Consider the following 20,767-nt stretch of genomic DNA (forward strand, 5'->3'; position numbering starts at 1 on the left):
CTAGAAATGGTTTTCCTTCCCCATCACTTTGATCCAGGTGTCACAATAAAGGAGGCTTCTAGTTTTAGAGAACTTATTTGCATTTGTGTACCTGCTAAGGAAATGTGGTAATCCCAAATTCCAAAACAGTTGGAATGGATTATTTTAACTGAAAATAAGAAGCATTTTAAGACAATAAATCAGTATGCCATATGAGAAACTGAGGGTTCAATGATCATTTCACTATAAGACTAGAAAAGCTGTATTAGTCCAAGACCTGGGCACCAGGTACCATTGGCATTAGGATCCAATCTATACCATATGGAAAAGTTAAATGAATGGGTCTCATAGCAAATAAGATATATTATACCCTTTGAACCTCTGTGCTTAAAAGGAAGGTAGGATGAAGTATTATATAATCATCTCTGGGCATACTCAGCATTTGTATAATTAAAGATTGTTTGGGAGATGGAAGGGATCTTCAAGCTTTTCTAGCCCAATCCTCTTATTTGTCAGATAAGGAACCTGAGGTTCAAAGAGAATGAATGACTTGCTCAAAGCTCCTTAGATAACTGACAGCAATGGAATGAGAAGTCAGGTCCCTTAATTAGTTCATAGTCTAGTGCTCTTTACTGCACTGCTTTTCAGTTAACTGGTGGGCCTTGAAGTGCATATCAAAATATTCTAAGAAACCTAGCAGATCATCAATGAGTCTGACAGGAAGCATGCCTTGCTCTTGGGGCATCATGACTCAACCAAGTAATTTTCCGCTGGCTGAGCTGATATGGTTAGAAGTTTAGAGCTTTAAGGAAACAATGGGTAGGCAAAGCTATTCTTCTGGGTTTATGCCAGACACAAATTAAAAGCTAAGAAGAGGTCAGTTGAAAAGATAAAAGAATAGACAGGTAGTTTTGAAAGCCCTCTGTAGGAAAAGAGTGGGTTAAAGTAGTGATTTTTCAGGCCATTTCTTTTCCAGGATTATTGGAACCATTCTATCAACTAGGACAGCGATGGGCAAACTATGGCCTGCAGGCCAGATGCAGCCCCCTGAAATGTTCTATCCAGCCACGAGCCATTATTCCTAATCTGATGAATACAATGAGTAGGATACAATACAATGAAACTTCGAAGGAGCTGCCTTAGAAAAAGACTGACAGATGAACATTTCCTTTCATTTGGCCCCCTTTTTTAAAAAGTTTGCCCATCACTGAACTAGGACTATCAAGGTCTTCATTTCATGAACATTACCTTAATGAAATCTTTAATACTGCAGTAGACTTTTACCTTAAATACTAATACAATGAATTAGCATTCAGTACCAAGCAGCGCTCAGTCTATAAAGTGCTCAAAAGATAAAAGTACCCCATGGAAAGGTTTATAGAAATGATACTGACATCTTACTTGCTATGATTGATGATTAAAACAAAATGACTTTCTAAATACGAAGAAGAAAGAGAATCCCAGAGCACCAGGGAATGCCTGGTATTTTTACTTCAATGTAAAAAATCTCTTCCCTTGACCATGGCTTACTATCACTTACACTTACTTAACCTCAGCACGTTTAACATCAATAATAATGTCAGTAATATAAACTCATATTTGTATGGTGCTTTAAAGCTTTTTACTAAGCACATTCCTTACAATAACCCTTTGTAAGACAAAAGTGTTTTTTATTCCCATTTTACATAGAGGGAAATTAAGGTTCAGAGAGATGGTAAATTTGCCAAAAGTCACATTGGCAGACTTAGAATTTGAAACCAGGCAGTTGGTACTATAAAGAGTCTTGAAAGTGGTAGGATCCTAGTGTTTAAATTGGGATACTGAGATCCTTCTGGGTGACAGGGTGACTAAAAATAACAAGGAAAAATTAAGATAGGACAGCTCTCTATGGTTACAAGAAGTAAAATTTAATATGAACATTGCCATTATTCGTATTCAGCAATTATGGGCGGTCATTGGAAAATCCTAGGTCATAGATTAAACAAAAGGCTCAACTACTGGATATACAACAGAAAACCTCTTATTGACTCCAGTAACATCTTAGTCCCTCTTCCAAGGAAGACCTTCAAATCCATTTGAGAGCTGGGAGGAGACTCACCTTTGCTTCCTGTTCATTGAAAGTATTGGTGCTAAACATCTGGGCAACAGCCTCAAATGCTGCTGTGAGAGGCAACATGAACTGCTCATACTGATCCTCATCCTCCCCTAGAAGGGAAGAAACCCCAAAGTGTCAGGCATTTGCAACGATTCATTCCTGCATTGTCATGAACACATAAAAAACAGGATGGGGTGGGAGAACTTAGTAGCCTCAAGCTTTCTTTGGAGGTGCCCTTTACCTTTAAGTTGGATACTCCTATAGGATTTGATGCTAATTAAAGAAGAAAAGTCTATGCAGAGTACAAAGGGAAAAGCTGCCAGATCTGGCTTGCAAGCCTCCTAGTCTCCCTACAAATAAGAGACTTAAAAAAATCATTGCTCATCAGAAGACAATTTCAAGGACATATATTTATCTTCCAGTTACAAGGAGCTATGATAACATTTCAAATTTCCTTCCTCCTCTGGCAAAATCACCTTGCCATTTCAGGAAGTTCTTACTGTTAAATTAATGTGGATAGAAAACACCTCAGAAATCTAGTGCTTCCTATGTCCAAAACACAAAGTAAAACAATTCGTATTTAAGGAACCCCTAGGATTAACTGTAGTACCTAAATCCACCATGAGGAGGCGCCCAAGTGCCGTGTAGAATGTAGTTCGACACCGCATGTCTGTCAGGTTGGACTGATTGTTAATACCCAAAAATGAAAAGTGCTCGCTCTATTAAAGAAAAGGAACAAATCAAATAGATGAGTTGCATGAGTTAAGACAGTTTACAAGCCAAGAGCCTTGGAATCTGAGATCTTTGCAGCTGACAGCCACCTGGACATTTTTACGCAGTAGGCGGTTGTTACTTTTTGCTACTTGCAGCTAATTTCATCAGAAGAATGAGAACACTACACAGAAATTTATGCGTGCTTAGATGATCACCTTTGAGTAGTACTACACAGCTGCTTTATACTGTGGTGATGGCAATGGCATTCATCTCTGTACCCCCAGCATGCTGTGGGTGCTTAAGAAATGCTTATTGAGGGTTTATATACATCTTTTCAAAATTCCTTGTGATTTGGGAATGTAAAATGTAAATTAGGAACCACTATTGCTGCAGTATAGCATCAAGTAACTCCACTCTGAAGGTGACTCCAGTGTGTGTGTGTAGGGTTTGTAGGTCAGACAGACCTGGTAGAAGGAAAGAAGATACTCACCGTGTGATTGTTCAGCATAAACTGTACTGCGCTAAGTTTCACCAATTTCCTCACACTACTGTACGTAGAGACGAGGGGGAGAGGAGTCAAGGAAAAAGCGGGTGAGTTAGGAGGAGGAGGAGCTAGAGTAAAGAAACTAGATAAAAGAAGTGCTTAAACATTTCCTGATTATGTCATTGCACAAAATAGAAAAATTCAAGGCTTCCTGGCTCATGTATATTCAGAATTTTGTTGCCAAAAAGGGGATAATGCTGACAAAATAGTTCAAATTTTTTTGGGAAGGAAAAGGCATCTTTTTTTTGTAAGGATAATTTGATTGAAACAAAACAAGCCTTATATGTTGCAATGGGTTGAATAAGGGGGCTGGTTTCTCTCCTTCTGGCAGAGGTACCTAACTAGGATTCTGCCAATGAACTGAAAGGACAACCTAGAGGAGACCATGGCCATGGAAATGTGTAAAAATACAAGAAATGGTAGGAAGAAATTTATAGTAAGTAGTTTTGGACAGTGGTCATGGGCTGAAATTTCCTTTATATTTTGTGTGGCTATTATCTTTTGCCCCTACAAAAATAAGAATTACTTGAGTATGTGCTAAATCTTTAACTGGAACTTCATGATAAAAGGCCACAATTTATAACTGTGGGTATACTGCTGTTTGTTGTGTGCAAAGGTTTTGTTAGTTAGAGACATGAATTAAAAGGATATCCGATGGAGAGGTCGTTGAGAAGCTGTAGTGTCTTAGAGGTGATTGGTTCACAGCGGCCCCAGTACTTCAAGTTGGTGATGCTAAGAACAAAAGAAAACACAAACCACAAACCTTTTAATTTTCTTTGCTGCCTAAAAGGAGGGACTAGGGGGAAATTATCCATCAAAAGTCTCTTCCACCAATTCACAGACATCACAACCACAAAATATGGGTATAAAATCACTGTACTTACATTTGGATGACTAGAAAATTATCCTTCAGATAATCTTCACTACTTGGTTCCAAAGCTATACTGGCCCATACCCAGGCCCTTGGAATTCTGGGGCACTCCAGGGCTGATTTCTGCAGCAAGGGTAAGAGATTTCTGCGGCAGTGATAACACGCAGACGTATGCAATTCTACACCTGCACCATCCACTGTCAGTTGCAGAATTCTAGTAGCCCTTGCTTCTGGATTCCTGATTGGGAGAGTCCTTTAGACCCCCCTTGGTTGGTTTAATTTTATCCAGACCAGCACATGGGTTTGACTGTGTTTGGGGAGGAGAGAAGTGGAAGAAGGCAAAATGCCATTCTACACACAGCCCTGGGTGTGATATTTGGCTTGTGGTGTGTGCTTCAAGAAACAGCTTCTAGAAGGGAGAAATGCCACTGAAGGGCACAAAAAACAAAGTGGTCTTTTCAATCTAAAGAAAATGGCCAATGAAGTTCCACTTCAGGGATGGTTTGATTTTAATAATGTTAGATCTCAGAGAATGAGGCCCATTTTGAGGTGAGTGTTCACTGGTTGAAAATCAGCAATTGTAAACTCCTGGTAAGGGCTTCTCCAGCAGCACTGTAATAGGTAAGACCGATAAGCACTGACTACTGGGGATATGCCCATTTTAGTAATGACACTGACAGGGTTTTCACCTGTGCTCCTAAGGTTAGAGTCTATAGTGGATGAAATTAAATTCCCTTCTGGGCAACCCTGGAATGCTCTGGGGCCGGGCCACATCTCTAAACACAATGTTTCACACACTCAGATGCACGATGCTCTGACGCAAAACAATCAAGGTTGAAAGACCAAAGCACTAGTGGCACATTGCCAAGATCACAGATTTACTGTTGCAACATTAGTGCATTGGCCTGTCTCCTGTTGTCGGCAAGCTCCAACACTTACATTTTTCCTATGAAGACACTCAGGACCATGGTCTCATCGTTTAAGCCCAAGACTTCTGAGAGCCGGCGATATAACTGGAGTTATAGAGAAGAAGAGAAGAAAAGAGCAACGTGGAGAGAGGAGTCAAAATATTCACATATGCCAATACTTTCTTTTAGTTCTAAGGATGGGAGGGTATGAGGGAAATTGTTGATACATCTCACCTGCCAAAAGAGCAATTTTGTCTTTTTGGGTCTGCACACTGAAACATGCCACTGATAATGCCCTATATTTATGAATGTGGTTAGCTCAACTCTCACTCTGTGCCATCCAAACATACACAAATCCTTATACTTGGGGGACTGTCAGGCACATGTGTTTTGAAAGAAGCTGAGTTCTGAGCAGACTTTCAGAATTTAGGAGCCTTGAAGCTGAAGTTAGCTCTCAGTCTGGGACCTAGTCTGGAGGAGGTCCCCAGTCCCCACCTAAACTAGGAGTCCAAAAGGGAGAAGCTGTGTTAGTGAGGAGTGGCTGTTACCTTGGAAGATTTCTGCACCTGGTCCCCAATGTAGATCTTACGGAACTGTTCAAAGAAGCTCAGCATGGCTAGCTCTAGCTTCTCGTTCCCCGCCTGGGCCAAGCGAGAGTCTGTCAGGTTCATCAGCTGGAGTACCCTGGAGGTAGAGAAGCAATGATTCTCTCAACAGCAGGAGATTCTGGCTGTTCTAGGAAATCCAACGGACGCTGAAATACCTTACTGAGATGATCTTAAAAGACATACTTTCAGACTTTGGGGTCTTTTGAGGGAAGTGAATTCTCTATTTATGCCCTAAAGGTTTAACCCAGAAGTAAATAAACCTCTAATCACTTAAGAGAGCAGCATAGTACTTGAATAGAGCTGGCCTAGGTAATGTAGAAAACCTGGGTTTGAGTCCTGTTTGACACAAACATTGTGTGAGTCTGGGCATTTAAACTCCAAGTGCTCCAGGCAATTCCCTTAAGAATAGGAGCTGCCTAACAGCACTGACAGTTTCCTCTTTGAGAATTCCCTATTCCATTGAAATCATGGGTATGAACAAAAATGGAAATACTTTTTTTTTTTTTTTTTAAATATAAAAACTCATACCTTTCATCTTGGAATCAATACTGGGCAAAAGGGCTAGGCAACGGGGGTTAAGTGACTTGTCCAGAGTCATACAGTGAGGTAGTGTCTGTGGTCACATTTGAGCCCAAGAACTCCCAAGGCCTGACTCTTAATCCACTGAGCTATCCAGAACCTCCCACTTAATGCTACTACTTTTTTTTTTTTAAACCTTTACCTTCCATCTTGGAATCAATATTGTATATTGGTTCCAAGGCAGAGAGTGTGTGTGTGTGTGTGTGTGTGTGTGTGTGTGTGTGTGTTCCAAGGCAGAGTGTGTGTGTGTGTGTGTGTGTGTGTGTGTGTGTTGTGACTTGCCCAGCTTGCTACGCTACTCAGCTGTCCCCCTCCCGCCCCACCTTAATAATTCTTAAAACAAAATCTTTAGCAGAACTCTACTCCAAAAAAGCATGGACAGTTTAAGACACTTGAGTTCTACCAAATTAGTTAGTTATGCCACTAATTAGCTATCTGTCTTTAGGTAAGACCCTTTCTCTTTCTGGGTTCCTTCTTTTCGTTCTCTATAACATTTTCTTTGTATTTTCTTTCTCTTTCCCTATAAAATAAGGTGGGTGGATTAAGTGATCTTTAATGTCTCTTCTTCCAATCTCAATTTTCATGTATGGATTTGAATTTGGCTATGGAATAAGAAAGATACTAGATTTCCAATCTTACTATCTATATAAATTCCCTTTTTTTAACTTCCAAAAAAAGTTAACAGATACTGAAATTGAACTTGTCATGCTTATCAAGCTGAAGGTAAAATAAAAAGGCGTTTGAATAGTAGGTTGTGGGTATAGAAGGGAAGGAAATAGGATTTCTGGAAGATGCCCTCACCCTACAAAAATGAATTATTAAAAGGGTGGTGTCTGATGGGCTTTTGTTGAGAACAAATCTAATATACTATGTTGGAATGTAGTCCTCTCTAATGAAGCCAATATTTAGGGCATGTCAGGATGTTTTAAGTCTCTATTTTATTTTTCAGAAAGTCACTAAATAAGATGACATTTCTATCTCAGTGGAGATGCCATTTAAAAATTGCTTGCCAGTAGTTATTTGTAAAATGAGAATCACAGCTAAATTAACTAACCATGAATCTTGTAAATAGGAAATTATATGGCCAATGGTTTGGATTTATGGCCATAAGAAACCAATGATTTAACTCTAGAGCTGACACCCATAGAAGAGTCACAATCTTTTGGAAGCATTTCTTGTTGGTAGGTTATATAATATAAACCAATAAGCAGTCCATATATCAATTTTGCCCTAGCATTTCCTGGTGTCTTTAAATAAGACTCTAGACCACATTTTATTATTATTATTATTATTAAAAAAAAAAAAAACCCTTACCTTGCACCATAGAATCAATACTATGTATTGGTTCTAAGGCAGAAGATTGGTAAAGACTAGGCAATGGGGGTGACTTGCCCAGGGTCACACAGCTGGGAAGTGTCTGAGGTCAGATTTGGACCCAGGACCTCCCATCTCTAGGCCTGGCTCTCAATCCACCAAGTTACTCAGCTGCTGTGTTAGTTAAAATCACCTGGGGTTCTATTTGGAAGGATTGAGCCTCAATATATGTATCAATATAGTGTTTGACAAACTTCTGTGGACCTGTGGGGGACCTTGGAACTACATTTCCCGTGGTCCAACGGGTTTCCTGTTTTAGATGACGTCTTCAAGGTGAGGTACAGCTTTAAATATTGGGAAGTGGCTTTGAACTTCCTCTTTAGCTACCTGGGCGTGCGAAGATACAAAAGGTAAAATGGCTGATGTGGCAGTTTGTATACTTACAGGCGCGTGGTCTAATGATTTATCTCTATCAGAATGGCTTTTATTAAAATACTATTCTCCCTTTTAATATCTGCCTTCCTCATTTTTAATAACAATACTGCTCCCTCCGTTTTGGTTTTCTAATGCTATATTTACAGGTCCCTGGCTTCAAATGTTTTCCTTATAAGACCGTACATGTTCCATAAGCTGTGGTTGGAACTCTGTTTAGATCTGGACTGTACTTCTATTACTACCTAGATTTTCTTTTCACAAGCAAGCTGCTTCACTAGCTTATTTTTAGGGAGTGAGGAAGAAAGCTGTAACAGAAGCAGTTTGCCACAGCAACCTTACAACTCAGAAGAGATGCAGCTGAAGTGGGAGTCTGAGGAAAACACTTACCGACAGACCAGTTCCCCATCCATAGCATCCTGTTCATCTGTGCTCGCAAATGAAACACGGCCACCAATCACTGCACCAATAATATAAACTAGCCATGTTAGCCGTCCTGCAATGGAAAGAAGCAATGTTAATATCACTCTTTCAAAGACCAGGGTCAAGAAGAAATTCCCAACCAGATACTTTCCTCTGGCTACCATATGACTTTAAACAAATGACCTTGGGAACCAATGTACTGCACCCCCCTCCCCGTACTGTGTTTTAGGAACTTAATAGATAGCCTTGCTTAGTCAAATGAGATTTATTTTCTATATTTGTCATTTTTGTACAGGGAAAAGGAAGAGACAATTTATACACAACCAAGTCATTCAAAGGAATACAAAGTTTCCTTGGAGTAAAAAAAAAAAAAAAGCCTATTTCATGAGTAGTAGTTTCCCCCTCATTTCCCACATTGCCATGGCTCAAGTTCCTCTTAAAGACCCTTCTGAAGAAAGAAGAAAAGTCCTGACTGAATGCCCAATCCCATTAAAAGCCATTTAGCCAGTTTGATAGGTCCTTGCTTTGGAGCACTTACCTTCCTGCACTGCAATATCCATAGGACTTGCACTGGCACTCTGGAGCAGCTCCTGGTATGACTGGGCTGACTGATCAAATAGCTGGACAAGGAGTGCACATGTCTTCTCATACTCACAGCGGCCAATTGTAGATAGTTGGTCCAATTGCTGTTGGACTAGGCCTGTATCATCCAGGGGGTCTTCAAGACCATCTCTGTACTCAAATAAAGAGGGAAGATAGCCCAGATACTGTCAGTTCTCTACCTGTAACCAACTTTTCTTCACTTTGAGGTCTTAATGGTTAAAACACATTTTATCTGTCTGTATACAAAGCAGAAAAGTGGGGACAAGGCAAATAGCCTCTGCTCTGGGAATAGGTTCACTTATTGCAGTATCCCCCCCCAACAGATTCTTATTTATCTTTTTTTCAACATCATCAAAATTTCTCTTAGTAGGTCTCTGGTTCCCCAACCAGGCAGTCTATATAGCAAATAACTTTTTTAAAGGGAAAAAAAAAAAAAAAAAAAAAAAAGGAAGAGGAACACCACTCTCAACAAAAAACTGAAAAAGTTGGTAAACATATTAAATGCTCCACACTCATGGACCTTTTCTCTTTGCAAAGGTGTGGGGTAGAAATATCACATCTCTCATCTTTACTGTCATGTAGTATCAAAATAACGGCTTGACTTTTTACTCTTGTCTGCTTACCTTAGTTCCTGCTTCTATAAAAATGAAGTTGGACTAGATTATTTTTAAGGTTCTTTCAGCTCTGAGATTGTGACTAGGATTCTGCTGACCTCTGGAATAGGAGACTTTTGGTCCACAGTCACAATAAACCCTCACTTACTGGGTTCCTATCTTTAATCTCTCAATTCTGACTTTTCAGTTAATCTGACTACCCCATATGGTACCAACCCCTGAAGGGAAATAAAATAGGAAGGTTCTCTCAGATGAAGAATAATTTCATTTTATAATATGTCATTCTGATAGGGTCTGAAACTTTGTTGACCTTAGCCATGGCTTAATCTCCTGACTAAGAAGTCAAACATCCAGAGTTAGTCAAACATCCAGAGTTATAGGGCCCATTTGTCAATGTAGTAAGTGACATCTGCTTAGCTTTTTGATGTTTTTCAGTGATACTGAAGTTAGAGGTGGTATTAGATTTTGTGTGAGGAAATAAAGCTCTTATCTTAAAACACTTAGACCTTTAGGGGATCAATATTCAATATCTATATTGTGCATATTATGTATTTTTATATCATCTTTGCCCTGCAAATGTAGAGAACTTGTACAGGATTACTATTAATGCCTTCTGTTTTCATAGATAGTGCTGAAACTAGTAAAAAGGATAAAAAAGTAGCAGATTAATGAAGAATAGCCTCCCTCTCAAAATTCATGTCATATGCCATTTTTGTTTCATTTTTTTTAACAGAGGAAAAATAATCTTTAGTTGTATTAGTCATATCTATGGCTTCAAGCACCTTCAAAAGTTTTTTTTGAACATAGTAGACCTCAGGTAACAGTGACATAAAGGTTCTGAGGAGGATAATCAGGGTGACCAAGTTCCCTTACCTTAGGATGATATGCACAGACTCCAAGCGTGATGTGATATAGGCTTTGGTAACTTCAGGGGTATAAGTTTCCAGCATGTGTGGTTCTGTGGCTTTGACATAGGGTACAGAGGCAGCCAGTCGCTGCCACAGGCTCAGGAGATAGTGCACGCTATTTGGAGCAAATTCCCAGTGCTAAGAAGAATCAAAATGTGGAGGATTTATTTTTACTTTTAATAAAATAGATTGGCCACTTGTTACTGGACTATAACAAAGGGAATATAGGGTATTTAAAAAGGGTGCCTTTTCCCAAGCTTTGCTTTCTTTGTAGCATATTTAATAATTCCATTCATTTCAACAAAAAGGCATTGTGTGGGGGTAATGGGGATCCAAAAATAAAAAACCAGCAGTTTTTGCCCTCAAAAAAATTTATAACCAACACAATAGGGATTATGAGCATACTTTTAGAAAACTAAACAATGACAACAGATAGTCTATAGCTTTCTACTTCTCACTCTTTCAGGTGACAAACTGAGGGGTTTGGGGCTCTTCTTAGTGTTCCCTAATGTCCCACAATTGTGATCCATCTTTCACTCGTCTTCAATCTCTCCCTGACCACATGATGCTCCCTTACTGTCCAGAAACATGTCCACGTGTCCTTCATCTTTAAAAAAACAACAACAAAAAACTTAACTGATGCCCATTCCCATTAGCAATCTTCCTAAATATCTCTTTCCTTTCACAGTTAAACTTCTTGAAAAGACCATATATAGTAGTAATTCTACTTACTTTCATCTAATGCTCTTCTTAACTCTACAGTCTGGTTTCTCTGATCTCATCACTTAATTGAAATGGCTCTCTCCAAACTTACTCTTAATTGCTAAATCCAAAGGCCTTTTCTCAGTCTTCATTCTTCTTGACCTCTCTGAAGCCTGACACTGTTAATCACCCTCATCTCCTTCATATTCTCCTCACTGGCTTTTCCTTCTCAGTCTCCTTCACTAGATCCTCATCTAGAACTTGTTCAATAACTGGGTGAGGTGGGTGTCCCCTAGAGCTGTCTTAAGTCCTTTTCTCTTCTATACTATGTCAGCTGGTGATCATTTGTTCCCATGGATTCAATTATTATCTCTATGTTAATGATTCTCAAATCTACTTATCAAGACTTAATTGCTCTCCTGACTTCTAGGCTCACATCTCCAATTTCCCATTAGAACTCTTTGAACTGTATGTCCCACAGACATCTCAAACCCAACATTGCCAAAACTTCAATTCATTTATTGTTTTCCTCAAATCCTCCCCTTTGATTGTTTAGGGAACTACCATTCTCTCAGCCAATCAGTCTCCAAATTTAGGTAGTGCCATCTCCAACTACTTAAGTCATAATATCCAGTTAGTTGTCAAGTTCTGTCATTTCTACCCTTCCCAACACCTCTTGTTTCTGTCCTCTTCTCTTCCTTGACATTACCAAGCCCTCATTACATTGTACCTGAACTACTGAAGTAGCCCACCTGAAGTCTCTTCCCATTCAAGTCTATTCTCTACTCAGTTATCAAAGTAATCTTCCTACAATTCCACACAGACTACATTATGATTATACTCAATCGACTTCAGTGGCTCCCTGTCAACCCCCCACCTCCACCCCACATAATCATATATAAACTCTTCTGTTTGACTTTTTAAAAGCCTTTCATTAACCTGGACCCTTCCTACCTTTCCAGTCTTTTTATACCTTATTCCTTTCTATGTAGGCTTTTCCATGATCTGGTCACACTGGCCTTCAGTTTATCCTGCATATATCATTTCCCCAGTTGTCTGCCCGTGCCTACCATATTAGAATGTAAATTCCTTGAAATGGTTGCTTTTTTCTTTCTTTGTATCCTCAGTGCTCAGCATAGTGCCTAGTACATAGTAGATACTTAATAAATACTCACTGACTAAAATGGTTGTGGGCAAGCTTATTCAATTAGAAAGTTCTCAATTCAACTCCTCTAGTTCTTTGTACCATAAGACTAGGCATGAAACATTAAAAACCTATCCAAAATTAATTTGGGGTTGAGGGGGAAGAAGGTGGAAGCTATGTGGTTTTATTATTTTGTCAGTTTTTATAATAAGTCTCTCTCCCACCCCAACTTAATTTGCTATACTAAGCATCTTAAGTGAGTTATGAAGGTAGTAAAATAATGTAGTTAATTTTAGAAAAGGTTATTACTTAGCCTAAGTCCTTCCTCAAAAGAAGGTTTCTTGGGTTAGTAACATACCCTTGCCTCCATATCTCCACTTAAGACAAACTTCTTAATTAATGACTTGCAGAGATGATGTGGGAAAATAAAATTTTAATACACTGTGTTCTGATAAAAATCATTATTTTACTTCAAGTTAATGTAGTAGGATAAAAATGTTTTTTTGGGGGGAGAAATTTACAATGGAAATTATGAATTTAATGAAATTACTGACTGAACATGGAAAGTTACATATATCTTTTAGGAATATATTATTCAAAGTGAAGTAAAATTGGATAAATTAAGGCTCCAACAGTGTTAAGAGGCAACAAAGAACATTACTGATTCAAATTTTTTTAACTGACAGGTAAGGCATAATAAAATAAGCATTAATAATTTAAAAATTGATGTAGGAAAGCTCTATAAGAAAGGAACAACTACTAAGATAACAGATGCCACTCAATTTGGTCAGTCTTCTTTTTTTTTTTTTAAACCAAGGCAGAAGAGTGTTAAGGGTAAGCAATGGGGGTCAGGTGACTTGCCCAGGGTCACACAGCTAGGAAGTGTCTAAGGCCACATTTGAACCTAGGACCTCCCATCTCTAGGCCTGACTTTGGTCAGTTTTGACTGGAGAACACAACAGGAATAGAAATCCTGGTTTTTAGTTCATGAAAATGATTCCCTTGTTTATCTAAGTTTATTTTTGGTCTTTTCCCCTCAGTTTCCTCTTCCTTCTCTCTGACTGGAAGGCTAGATGGCAAAGTACCAAACCAAAATTTTCCCAGCATCTTCCTTAATATTGCAGGCAGAAAATGGGCTTTTTGGCTTATAGCAATCTACATATGCTGCTCTGCATGGTCTCAACTCCACAGAACAAGATAACCTGGACCCCCTTTCCTGCCTCCTTTTGTGTGTTGTTGTCTTCCCCCATTAGATGGTAAGATTCTTAAAAGGAAGGAACTTTCTTTTTATTAATTTTATCTCTAGCACTCAGCACAATGCCTAACATAGAGTAGGTGTTTAATAAATGTTTACAAAATTGGATGGTCTAGAAATACTTTATGAAATCTACTGTCTTACGCAATATTTTAATTACTTTTACAATTTTAATTTTTATATTGATATTTTACTTTACCAAGTACATGTAATAACAATATTTCATTCTAAAATAAGCTTTGAGAAGTTATATGCTCCAAATTGTTTACTTTCCTCTACTCAGAGCTGTTAAGTAATTTGATCTGAGTTATACATAATATTTTTAGAAACAATTTTTAAAATTATGTTTCAATACCCATGTAGTAGCTCTAAATTATTTTTTAGTGAGGAATAATATGGTCAAAATTTGGATATCTTCAATCTCTTGTTTCACTTAATACCTCTCCCCTCCCCCATAAACTGAAATTACTTGTGTGTCTTTTATTTTCTCTGCTTATTCTCTGGAAATACTACCAGGAAATGAAGCATAAATGAAAATGAAGAAAATGAAATGCCTATAAATAACCATCAAACTGGATCATCAGGTCCTGAAAAACAAATTGGCTGAAACTTCCAAATCAATCACAGTTGTGAGGGGACATTAACCGAGTCTTTGAGTGGATATAGAAAAAGAGGATGCTATTTCTACAAAATCAGCTGGAGGAGAGGACATCCTAGACAGGGAGAAAGGAAAGGAATTTAATCCAAAGCAAACCTGTAAGCTTGTCACTGTGAAGTTGGCTATTAATCGGATGACCTCAGGGTAGTTTTCCACCTTTACCAATTCTCCCAATTGGTAGTTACTTTTCAATCTGGCCAGAAGTCTGCAAAACTCATGGTAATTATTTGGGTCTGACAAACTCTAAAGGGAGGAAAGAAGGAAAAGAAAGTTCTGAGTGTCATGTACTTCACTTACTTGTAATATCACAGAGTAATGTGGGTTTTTTTTGAGGACTTTCATATTAATTACAGTGATTCCTCGCCTATTGCAGGAGTTACGTTCCAGAGACGACCTGCCCCCAGCCCATGATAGATGGAAATTTGCAAAGTAGCCAGAGAGCAAACAGACCAATGCTACAGTCACTGAGCCAATCAATGCCCAGGATACAGAACATGGTGCTGTGGTGGTTGCCTTTGTGCAAGTGGTAGTGGTATACTGCATTTCCATATTGTGTACAGTATGGTATTCATCTGCAGAATCCCTCGATACAGGGAAAACTCCGTGATCCAGAATTATATATATATATATATATATATAGCATCTATCACAAGTTTTTTTAAAATATATACATATTTTTATATATACATATTTAAAAAAAACTTGTGATAGATGCTATATAGCAAGGGATGACTATATATCAATAATCACCAGGCAGTTCTTAATAGCTTCATTTTATAGCTTCGGAAAACTTGATGCATTTAAATTGAGGTTAGGTGACTTGTCTAAAAATTATAATGATTACTGACATATTAGAGAGAAAAGACAATTTCTCTGGGTCACAAAACATAAATTTACATATCTATTAAGTCGAGTACTGAATATAGCAAACATCTTGGTACAAAGTTATAACAATGTTTCATTCACAAGATGATGAACAGAGCTTGGTAAATTCTTTTACTATCTCCTTCCAGCACAAGTACTACTTAAAGTAGATTAGGACCAGAGAAAAAGTGTAATTGAAAGCAAGTAAATAATAGCAATAATAGCAGTATGGTACAGTAGAAAGGGACTAGAGTCAGGAGAGGCCTGGGTAAAAAATAGGCTTAAATCCTGCCTGACTTCTAAGGATCTCTTAACCTTTTTAAGTCTTAGTTTCTTCATCTGTAAAAGAAGGTTGATAAAAGCAGTAAAATTTACTATACAAGGTAAATAAAGTAACAGTAAGGACTAAATATGAGATATTTGTAAGGAATTCTGCAGATCTGAAGGCACTATAAAGTCATCCACAGTATAAAATTACATATATGAGATTATTATGCTAATAATCACAATTTGGGCTAAAATGTTTCCTTCCTTTAAAATCTAATACAATAATTTAGTAGAATAATCAGTGATCCATTACCTCCCCCAACTCACAGAGTAAGAGGACCCAAGCATATGTATAATTTGGAAGCAAACATACTTGAAAGTCGTCAAATGTAAAACCTGGTTTACAACATTCCTGAGTGCAGTCTGAACCAAATGAAAATGTAATTGGGAAATACTTAAAATAAATAAGAATATAAAACCCAAAAACGTTAATTTGTTGTTTTTTCAGCCAACAGGCAATCCATAAGGATTCTTATTTATTCATTTGTTTGTATATTTTTAAGCCCTTACCTTCCACAGGTCAATCCTGTGTATTGGCTCCAAGGCAAAAGAGTGGTAAGGGTAGGCAATGGGGGTCAAGTGACTTGCCCAGGGTCACACAGCTGGGAAGTGTCTGAAGCCAGTTTTGAACCTAGGACCTCTGTCTCTAGGTCTGGCTCTCAATCCACTGAGTTACCCAGCTGCCCCCCATAAGGATTCTTATATATAGTTAAGTGGCCCCATTTCTAAGTTTGACATCACTGCACTGAAGAGTTTGAGATTCTTTCTTTTCTAGTCCATTGCCAAATGTTGCTTACCCTGATTTCTTTCACACATGTGGGAATATGCTAATGTGCATGGCTGATTCTCTACATGTATCACAAAAGTTAAGTCCTACACTCTCACCTGTGGATTTTCCAGTATTCGCTTAACACCATCAACAAGATGAGAGAGGAACTTTGCCCTTTCTGCATTATTAAACAGGGACCTGCGGACTGAAGCAATTTGTACTAAACAGGATAGGACCTAAAAACCAAAACAAAAAAAATTAATCAGAAAAACACTGAAAAACAGTATAACTGGTTATCTTACCCCAATACTCCCAAATTTAAGAAGTCTTCTTCACCTCTTATGATAGCATCTGTTTTATACCTCATTGGGCTCTCTAATTGTAAAGGTATAGAAAGATCAAGGAATGTATAACTCAGGGCATCTGGGCAGTTTTATTATGAAGTAAAAACATTAGAACCAAGTTGATCATAGCTGCTAATTAGATTCACTGTTCTCTGACCAGTTTAATGGTTCTTCTTGTTCTTGCCAACATGCATATTTAATGCTTTAAAACTTCAAGCAATTAATAGCTTAATTGCTTTAGGTTTCTGCTTAATGGCCTATGTTTTTCTTTTTTAGCAAACCTTTTTGTACTTCATCAGCCTTAGCTAAGTTTGACTGTAAAGAAATGTCCGTAAAAAAGCGTATCATTTATCTACCTGCACTAAGTTAACGTTTCTGCTACGGGCATAGATTTTCTGTGACCTGGAAAGGCATTAAGCTATCTTGAAAAGTACTCTATTGTAGAAACAATGAAAAATAGTCATTATTTCATTATACAACTCTTTTTTGCTATTTGGTATCTGTGTGTGGACAAACAGAACTTTAGAACATAAAGGACTCTTTGATTTAAGGATTGATCTAAAAAGACAACATGCCATTTACGAGCAGCTCCCATATAGTATCTTGGGTAGGAATCCAAATTTTGCCTCACACTACACCTTTCACTTATTATTTCTGTAACGTGTGCCTGAAGGAATTATTCTAATTTTTAATAGTTTAACTATTTAGGATGAGGTACTTTTCTTCATGGGAATCTGAAGTATAGTCTAAACTCACATTTATTAATGGCACTTGAAAAACCAGATCATCTTCTGTGTCTGGTTGATAAGACTCAACATACTAATTCAAACTTGGACTAAAATAAGGTTATTCAAACCTTTTTAACAAATATTCATTCTCAATAGGGTTTATCCTGGTATATCTATATCACTTTGAAGCAAATGTCTTGCAAAGATTTTTTTTTTTTTTTAAAATAAGGCTCTTTCATCAATGCTGAATATACCATTACTTTTAGGGGACTGTAGTCCTGACTCACCAGAGGTGAAAATGAAGGAGGGATGGAATGATATAGGTCAAAAAACAGCTGCAAGGTAGAAGAATCTAAGAATGCTGAAACAAAGAGAAAAAAGCATTTTAATGGGTGTGACTGCATCATTATTTGCTGGAATACTTTTGGCAACATGTCCAAGTGAATATACCCTTATACTTACTGGGGATATAAAGAGATAGAGGTCAGAACTGTTTACTCCTATAGAAAGTGTTTTCTTTATCATTACAAAGCCAAATTTGACCTCTTGTTTCTCAATTCCCTTAAGAAATAGTCAAATTTATGATACTATAGGAACAAAGGGAAAGAATTTTCCTATATTCAGAAATACGAATAGGTAAGGATTTTAAGAAAGACATACAGAATCATGAATGAGAAACCCAAATCCCCAAGGTGATTAATGTGGAAGGTTAGTTAAAAACCTGTACAATAGTCATTCCCTAAAGGAATCTTAAAGGGGAATACATACAAAGTTTTCCTTTTCCTGAGCCATTTCTAACTTCTTTCTGCTATATTTCTTTCTCTTTCTTTGTGAGAAGCTACAATTCTGAATTCCCCCCTTAAATTTTAATAAGGATTTCTAAAGAAGATGGTACTTGGATAGTTTTATTAGTACTGTGTTTCAGAAACAGATCCATTTCAGGTGATGAGATTGTTTTCCAGTTCTCTGATTGTTACCTGATCTCCAACTAGTGGGAATTTGTACTGTGCACAGGTCATCTGAGGACTCATCTGTTGATGTGCCGATAAAATCAAAGTTTAGGCAGTTATGGGTGAGTTTGAGAAGTTGCATGAGCAAACCATGTTGACTTTCATCATTCAAATTCAGGTTTTTTCCTGAAGCCTGTAAAGATCAGGAGATTTTAAATACACAAAGAAAACAAGAACTACCTCCATAGAATAGAGAAAAAAGCAGTTGAGATAGAATGAATATTCCCATTTTAACAGATTAAAGTTATTTCCCCACAGAGAGTGGATAAGCGATCATCTACTTTTATGCAAATACTTGGCAAAGTACCCTTTTATGGATTGCTAATTCTATTGGTTAAAGTAAGGGGAGAAAAGGAAGAGCAAGATGAATTCAGGAAATACAAGTAATGTCAATGCTAGAAAATAATGGCCCAGCAGCCAAAAGCTCTGGTTCCTTATCTACCATTTGAATAACAGGCAGATGTTGCCACAAGGGGAAGGGGTGGGGGGAATTTTCCATGTTTGGTAAATCATTTCTTTCTTATAAGTACGGGCATCCTTAATCAACCATTGCAGAAAAGGGAGTGTTGGACAACATTAAATCAAGTTAGAATACAGATTTGCTTTTTAAAAAGACTGCCAAACTCCTAACATTGTAAACTAGCTTTTTGTGCTACAGACAACAAACAAGAGGAATTCTGAATCACAGTGTGATACCAAGTGAATTCATTTGTAGACCAAAGGCTAGTTGGCTCCTGGGAGGTCTCATATTGGGGATAGAGTTGTAAATATGTCTCAAACTTTTTTTTCTCAGTTTATATGCACATCTTTTTCTGTTAAGGAAAACACAAAAACAATTTTACCAACATCTGTGAGAAAGTTTTGAGTTCTAGATATGTAGCTAGAGGTACATGGTAACTAGAGCTCATGAGGGCAATAGTGTCCATACAGCATAGCCACTGCTTCAGCTAATTATAGTTGAGGTTATCAGAGGAGCACATATGTTTTGACACTTTTTTCCAAGGTATAATGGATGCCTCTCTTTGATAAAGAAAAAATAATGTGGGATAAAAGCCTTTTTTTGGGGGGGGGAAGGGGGAGTTATATGACCTGAGAATGCTCTGGGAATATGGAAACTGTGGAAATAACTTATGAAAAAGGACACAAGAGAAAGAATCCTGATTTGCTTCTAAAAAACTGGGGCATCTTGGGAAATAAGAACAAATGACAAAATTTAACAGAAAACCAGAGGCTAAGCTATATCCTTAGCCATGTCATGCAGTTCCCCAAATTTCATTTAGCTTTTGACAAGTGATAAAAAGTACTCAAATGGAATCAGAGATGTACACAGGCAACATTTCTCTTTAGTTCAATTACATCAATAATACAACTTTTAATCAATCAACTTCTTCATTTCAAAAAAGTTAATTCTCCTTACGTGGTATTAGATACCCCTCACTTAGTAAATTTGAGTGGAAGTTAAAAAAAAAATTCTAAAACTTCTCTTTCTTACAGATCTGCCTGTTATCTACTGTACTTTACTTAGTGGAGGATATCAAACTAGCCTAGTTTCTGTGTATTAACACAGTACACAGCTTAGAGGACCTTTTACTGTTCCCTGAGTACAAGGAAGCTAAGTATTATAAAAGTATTGTGCTTACTCTTCCTAGATGTAGGTTTTATTTAGTTTTTAAAATAAGTGCTTTAAGAGGTAGTACACATTTTTAATCCCTGCTATTGGAAGAGAGGATGACACTAGTAGAACTCTTGAGCTCTTGGCTATTATTAGAGCTAAAACTGACTGGGTGTTGATACTAAATCCAGCATTTATATAATGAGTCCTGAGGAAGACAGGGCCATTAGGTTGCCTAAGGAAGGATGAACTACTTCAGGTTGGAAAGAGAGTCAGTTAAACTTCCATTCTAATCAGTAGTAGGATTAGTCAAGTGGGGCTATATTTCCAGGCCATGTAAAATACAGAGACCTAGTCTCAAAAAAAGGATAAAGCTCTAAACTTTGGTTATAAACAAAATCTCCTGAAGAGACTAAGATGGTCAGGGAGCCAGTTAATGCTCTGGAGCTTGGGAGGTATAGACTTGTTATAATTATTAGTGTGGCAAGATACTCTAACAAGCCTCTAAGATTGGTACTATGTATTTAGAATTGGAAGAGACTTTAGAGGTAGTCTAACACAAATCCCTTAATTTTACAGATGCAGAAACTGATGTCCAGAAAGAATAAATGATTTGCCTATGGTTATAGGTTGTGATAAAAGTGGAATTTGAACCCAGGTCCTCTGACTCCAAATCCAATAGTCTTCCTACTATACCAGGCTGTCTCTTGTAATTACAATTTAAATTATGAGGCTGTTAGCTTTTTAATGGCTTTATTACAG

At 37.6% G+C, this 20,767-nt stretch overlaps 1 protein-coding gene across 1 annotated transcript in view; it reads right to left on the minus strand.

Moving 5' to 3' along the window:
- The window catches only part of XPO7 (exportin 7), a 40,170-nt gene that overhangs the window by 11,042 nt on the left and 8,361 nt on the right, over nucleotides 1–20,767 (minus strand). The window contains exons 7-19 of the mRNA XM_044663519.1: nucleotides 18,361–18,526; nucleotides 17,671–17,744; nucleotides 16,428–16,547; nucleotides 14,448–14,594; nucleotides 10,558–10,730; nucleotides 9,006–9,199; nucleotides 8,435–8,540; nucleotides 5,660–5,795; nucleotides 5,143–5,216; nucleotides 3,984–4,064; nucleotides 3,279–3,342; nucleotides 2,685–2,793; nucleotides 2,078–2,184 (exon numbers count right to left, since the gene is read on the minus strand). Coding sequence (XP_044519454.1) covers nucleotides 2,078–2,184; nucleotides 2,685–2,793; nucleotides 3,279–3,342; nucleotides 3,984–4,064; nucleotides 5,143–5,216; nucleotides 5,660–5,795; nucleotides 8,435–8,540; nucleotides 9,006–9,199; nucleotides 10,558–10,730; nucleotides 14,448–14,594; nucleotides 16,428–16,547; nucleotides 17,671–17,744; nucleotides 18,361–18,526 — 1,551 coding nt within the window. The remainder of the gene's footprint in view (nucleotides 1–2,077; nucleotides 2,185–2,684; nucleotides 2,794–3,278; nucleotides 3,343–3,983; nucleotides 4,065–5,142; nucleotides 5,217–5,659; nucleotides 5,796–8,434; nucleotides 8,541–9,005; nucleotides 9,200–10,557; nucleotides 10,731–14,447; nucleotides 14,595–16,427; nucleotides 16,548–17,670; nucleotides 17,745–18,360; nucleotides 18,527–20,767) is intronic.

This window comes from Gracilinanus agilis, chromosome 2 (genome assembly GCF_016433145.1).
Source record: "Gracilinanus agilis isolate LMUSP501 chromosome 2, AgileGrace, whole genome shotgun sequence".
Lineage (NCBI taxonomy): Eukaryota > Metazoa > Chordata > Mammalia > Didelphimorphia > Didelphidae > Gracilinanus > Gracilinanus agilis.